This window comes from Acyrthosiphon pisum, chromosome A1 (genome assembly GCF_005508785.2).
Source record: "Acyrthosiphon pisum isolate AL4f chromosome A1, pea_aphid_22Mar2018_4r6ur, whole genome shotgun sequence".
Classification (NCBI taxonomy): Eukaryota; Metazoa; Arthropoda; class Insecta; order Hemiptera; family Aphididae; genus Acyrthosiphon; species Acyrthosiphon pisum.
The window spans coordinates 26,341,826-26,348,687 of NC_042494.1; the positions used below are offsets into that span (position 1 = coordinate 26,341,826).

Sequence of the window (6,862 nt, forward strand, 5' to 3'; positions counted from 1 at the left end):
TAGTGAAATGTATTTATCATTAATAGCAATAGAAACATTTTTATACGTTTTCATTAACCATTTTTATATTTACTTGCCGATCACATTAAACGATACAATTTTATTGAAAAATGATATATCTCATCAGCAAAATAAACAACCAATTACGGATGAACCTGTGACAGTCAGCTATAATATTATAATATTAATTCAACTTAAAGGCTATAATAAATAATAAATATATAAAAAATCCAGACTGATAAACCGTCTCCACTCAGAATCGTTTTTCTTATACAATTAAATTATATCATTGAATTCAAGTTTAATACAATCCATTATACACTGACGATCAATAAGAAGAAACCAAATTTTACCTATTTTAAATTAATCTAACTTCTTCTCAGAGGTCTAATCTACACATAAACATTCATTCATACCTATATATATATATATATATTGACGAAAAATAATAATACAAATCAACAAACATGTCCGATTAATCAATAGCAACCATTATAATACACTATTATTATTTTAATCTGCAACAATAAACTAAATTTTTTATTTTATAGTTTATTTTTTCTGGACAGATGGCGCCACTGCTGTATTTTTTACATCCATATATCCTACTTTTCTGGTGGATTTTTCTAAACAAAAATGGTACTATGACCTCCAGCAGACTGTGAAGTATAGCAGTAAAAAATGTCAGCCAAATCGGTTCAGTAGTTTTCTCGGTTAGCGCGGTCCAAGAAAACCCTTATCATTTTATATAATAGTATAGATAAATTACCTATTTATATAAATCGTTTTTAAGCTGTTCTTATAACGCTTTGTTTATCACTATAGAAACGAATAAAATTAAATAAAAAAGATTCCCTCGTCCGCTCAGAATAATTTTTTATCGAATGCAATCATTGCGTTCAAATCGAATACAATAAAATTACACTATCCTGTCCGAGGATCGAAGGGACGATGGACAAACATCCATCACCGAAAGTACAGCAGTATACAGTGACCCACTTGTAACCTACTGTACAGCAGAACGACATCCAGTTACCCACTTTTTTTATTCTATGGCTTATATTGTGAATTCGATACAGCTGGGAAGTATATATAAAACGTTCCATTGATAGAAATGATGTGTGTTTTTCCAATAGAAATAAAAAATAAAAATAAAAATATTCGCATAATATTAATTCACATTGTTAACAATTTAGGATAAAGTTTATGATGAAATTTACGACGTATTAGGTGATGGAGACCAAACAATTACTATTGAAGACACATCTAAACTTCTATATTTGGATCAAGTGTTAAAGGAAACACTTCGATTATTTCCAGTAATACCGTTAATACTTAGGAAACTTCAAGGTGATGTTAAAATTAGTAAGTAAAATAGTGAATACCTATATATTTAAAACTGAAATTACAAACTTGAATTTATAAATTATTAGTAAATGTTTTTTTTTTTAAATTCAAGATTTTATATAATATATTTTTGATATGTCAAAAATACTAATTAAGAATATGTTGCCAATTCCAAATACATTTGCACCATAGACCTTATACTATTAGACTGAATAATTATTAAAATTATGCCTGGTTGGCGGGGTAGAGGGATGGGGGATGGTCGAGGGATTTAGCGTAAATATTAGATAATAGAAGTACTGATAACAGCAATCGTATATTGTACCTACAATATGAAATATGGATGTGTCGCTACAACCATCTACAACCGTGCATGTATATTCTGTCTAGCGCAGTCTAACTTTTATGTGATATCAGTAGTAGTTGATCGGAGTGTTGAATTAACAACAAGCAATCTTAAAAAAATATTGTAATTCACTAGAAAAAGTAGCAAGTTTTTTTCACATTCAATGCCCAGTGGATTTCGAAACCATTGTCCACATTAATTACCTAACAAATATTCTACCTACTGTCCTATGCGTTAAACCATTAGACATTTAGACTACATTCCAGGGTTATATCATATATGCTACATATGAAAAATAGGTATACTATATAAATGATGGGTAAATAATGAGTCGTTATGGGTAATTGATTGTATTTCATTATTTATTGGAAGTTTTATATAGGACCCCCAAAAATACTGTTTCGCATTGTCACAAACTTCGCGTATTCCCCATCTTGTGATATAGTATAATAACTAATAATGATTTTACTTAGGTATTAGGTATATACCTACTATATTATAATATATTTATTTTCCTACTTGGGTGGTGATGTATTTACTAATCTCCAGGATTATTGGACTCTCCGAAGTCATGTAGTATATACCTACTATGTAATATACAGAGTGTAACAGTGGCGTATATAGAAATAATTTTTGGGGTGGGCCATAGTAGATAGAAACTATAGAAATTAGCAAGTGATCTATTATTTAGAGGCTACTGTCTACTATATAATATTTAACAGTTTCTATAAATATATTCGTATTTGTTATTTTTAACAGGTTATGAAATAGGTTACTTATAATAGTATACCTAATAAAATATATGTATTGCTGTTCTATTTAAAAAGACTGTACAATTTCGGGGGGGGGGGCTTTAGCCCACTAGGCCCATCCATTATATACGCCACTGGAGTGTAACAGGTAGACCTGAAAGATGAAATAATTTTTGTTCTAAACAGTATTTTTAAAGTTTTTTTATGCATAATTTATAGTCAATTGCGCTACATGTATAAAATAAAAAAATTATTTTTACTTTGAAAATTTAAAAATTTAAATTTATTTTACATTTTTTTGGAGAAGCAGCCAATTTGTGAATCTGATTATAAGAAAAATGTTGATGGTAAAATCATTTATCTACGTCATGCAGCTTAGAATTTCTAAAAATATCAATATTTTTTTGATTAATTAGTTTGGAACGTAATAACTTTTTTCAAAATATTATTTTTGAGAATTTGTTGACATGATGAGTATACAATTATTTACTAATCATATAATATTAACAATTTTTGTCATACGTTTAAGAAGCATCATTTTCTTTTTTTTTTGTCAGGTCTTCCTGTTACACTTTGTTATTATTAATTCAAAAGTTTTAAATGCATTCCCAATTTATATTAAGAGGATGTCAGCGCAGTATTTGTTTTCTCTCTCTGACCCACGCGTAACATAGCAAATTTTACGCGTTCACAATAATGATTATAATAATATAATATAATCATATACATTTCTTAAATTAGAATGAAATGACCTCTAACAAAATTTAAAGGTAAGATTACTATCTACGGCATTTCATAGGTCTATTATTATATTGAGTATTTTAAGATATACAAACAATTTACAATTTTAAAATACTTACTCATAACACTCTTTAAAATAAAAATATAGGTAGTAAAAAGCCTATGAGGTACCCTAATTTATAATTTTATCTTTATATTTTATAAGAGGTAATTTACTCTAATTTGAGAAATTATTATTATTATAAATTATAATCATTATTGTGTACGTAAAATGTGGTATGTTGCATGTTTCAGAGAGAGAAAACAAATTATAGTGTACTAATATCCTCTTAATGCTAAAATAACAAAGGTACGTACTTTACATTTTTAAACGCAAATTATTTAATTTAACAAGCAACCTCGTAATTCAAAACCACATTATAATGTAGCATTTGTTATTTTTAGTATAGTTAGTAGTTAATCTTAAAATCAAAAATTGTAAAAATTACAAAAACTGTTGTTATTTTAACAATAAAAATTATTATACTATTTAACAATTTATTAGGAGTAAAATTAATATTTCTATGATTATATTAACAAGAACTGTCTGTCGGTTATCAAAATATTGGATGTCAAAATGACTAAACATGGAATTGTTAAGTTATTAATGAATATAGTTTTAAAGTTACATAAGATAAACTTAATTTAATCATTTATATACTTAAAATAATTTTTTTTTCAATTCTGATATAGCTATGGTTAACAATGAATATAAATTATATTATTATAAATTATAATACATAATAAGTAATCTAACTATAATTTAGTGTAGGATTTCAACATTTAATACAACATCCTAATGTTTTATTTAATATACAAATTACAGTTAATTTAACATTTAGGTATAGTTACTTAACAATTGATTGAAACAGAATTTAAATCCAATATTTCTATATGTGTGTATACACTAAAATGTTAAATGTAAGCTATTTTTGGAGAGTACCTATATATAGATATATCAGATATATCTGAGTATACCAGTGGCGTCTATAAGGGGGTATTTGAGGATATGACACCGCCCTTATTTAGCACGTATGTATACGTATTTAAAGTACGATTATACAGGTATATAAATTATTTTATAATTAAGTATAAAAATATAATTTGTATAATTTTTTCTATATATTAGGTATGTATATTGTATATACCTAATAATGAATGTCTTGATTGGACGATTGCTTTTATTAGATTTTTTTTTTATAACCTTAACTATATTTTAGTTTATACATAGTAATATATTATATTGGCGATACCCTAATAAAAAAGTTTCTAGATACGCGCCACTGGGTTATTCCACACTAGATATTATACAATTAAACTAAAATAAATTAAGTTCCAGCCACGAAGTGCTTTTATTTGATAGCTTCTTCAATCAAGCCAATCATGACCTATTATGTATCCTTCCATTGTGCTTATCGTAAATATTTTTATACAGATTGTATTAAATTAAATAAATATGACAAAAAAAAAAGTTCCAGTAACGTAATTGAAGAAAGTTTGAAATTGTTCTTTAGTTTGTCTTTACGAAAGATCTAGGCAACCGGACATAATTTTAAAATATAATTAAATTGCAGTATGATAAAAATACTGTTTAAGAAAATAAATAATACAAATATTATTTTATAGAACTAAAATATTCCACCCTTCAATTATACCCTAAAATACTGTATATATAATTAAATTAGATTAAACATATTATGTTTTATAGTTTCAAATAATATTGTTCTACCAAAAGGATCTACGTGTTACCTAAGTCCATTAGCCACTCATCGTGATTCAGATTCATACCCAAATCCTACTAGTTTTGATCCAGAAAACTTCAGTCCTGAAAATATTGCAAAGCGACATAAATATAGTTTTATAGGTTTTAGCGGTGGCCCAAGAGGTTGCATAGGTAAGAAAACATCTAAGAACATATTATTTGATATTATCCCTGTATGATCGTTATTATGTAACTTTATTTAATTGTAGGATCCAAGTATGCTATGCTGTCGATGAAAGTTCTAGTAGCTACATTCTTGCGAAACTACAGTGTTCATACGGATTGCAAATTTAACGATATTAAATTAAAATTAGATTTGTTATTGAGAAGTTCCAATGGTTATCCTGTTACTATTCGAACACGCGATAGGAGACCTGTATATAAATTTAAATTAGAATACATTTAGATGACTAATTTTAAGATACCTAATTAGTAATTACTATATTAATATCTTAGAGTTTAGATCAGTAGTTTTCAAACTTTTATTAAACTTGACACACCGTACTTCACGAAAAATATTCATCGCACAGTGACTTTTTTTTTTGCACTAAATAATTAGATGAACAAAATTGTTTTGAATTATAATTATATATAAGTATATTTAATTAGAAAAGTGTGCTTGATGGATCAACATTTTTTTAATAATTATATTTTAATAATTGTATTCTTGGACGAATAGTTGAACTTTCCGAAAGACCACAGCACACTTAGTGAATGCTTGCGGCACACCAGTGTGCCGCGGCACCCAGTTTGAAAACCACTGGTTTAGATCATATTATCATACTATATGGACGGAGCTCATGCCCATAACAACCGTATAAACAATCTGACACATATAGTATAAAAGTAATAGATGTTTGATTTGCACATGCGTAAGGCAAACCGTCGCATATTTAACTGTTTGCTGATTGATTCATAGTTATATTATATATATATATTCAAAATTCAAATAGATAATTCTGCGACATTTCTTTTCACGCATGCTTATAGTTTGTTCGTATAATACAGAGACTATTGTAGCTAATATGTGCTTCAAATTGAAAGCATGGGTGCATCGTCCACCCATAGCATATGATCCAAGGTTAATATAATACTAGGTTTTTTATAAACGATACACAGTAATATTTTTAGAAACCTTTTATTTTTGGACATATTTATCAGATCTTTTAAATTTGTTATTTTAAATCATAATACTATTGATAAGATTTTAACTTGGAATTGTATTAAATCTATTTATTTTATTCAATGTTACTATTTATAACAGTAGGTATACCTACATTTTATAATTAAGATTTTAAATATTATTGTTTTTATATTGTTGGATATATTTCAACATAAATTGTAATTTTCAAAGCAAATATAAAGAATTGAATTATAATATATATGTTTGACCTTATTTTATTTATTTTTTTGGTACCATGAGTTACATAGTTTGATAGAAGCAATTATACCTATAACATAATATATCAATAATACAATACCTATATACAAAATATATGCCTTGAGGTGAGACATGCCGGCTGATGTTGGCTATGGCCTATGATACAGCTACAATTTAATGATAAGTCTTTTCCAGTCCGACAAGGCCCAGCTGATAACCTACTATATGTCCAGTTAGCCGTATTTATGGGTTGCGTCTAGTAAAATCTAATCAAAAGTCAATAAAGTAAATAATGTATAATAAAATAATTAAATAATAATAATACAAATAAAATCATAAATTAATCAAACATCATGTCGGTCAAAAATTAGGTTTAGGTATATATTTTTTTAATAATAATTAAGCTTTTTTCAAATTTTAATAGCGTTATTTATTTTTATTTTAGATTCTGAGTGAAACGATGAATGTATTGATTTTAAAATGATGTGTGTTTT

At 26.7% G+C, this 6,862-nt stretch overlaps 1 protein-coding gene across 1 annotated transcript; it reads left to right on the forward strand.

Annotated features, from left to right (window-relative positions):
* The first annotated feature begins 951 nt into the window (after positions 1 to 951).
* On the forward strand, positions 952 to 6,230 carry LOC100165148 (cytochrome P450 4g15). Its single transcript, XM_016808743.2, has 4 exons — positions 952 to 975; positions 1,197 to 1,365; positions 4,934 to 5,119; positions 5,197 to 6,230. Exons 1-4 carry the CDS (start codon positions 952 to 954, stop codon positions 5,391 to 5,393), a joined length of 576 nt encoding a protein of 191 aa, XP_016664232.1. The 3' UTR covers positions 5,394 to 6,230.
* Positions 6,231 to 6,862: the final 632 nt, after the last annotated feature.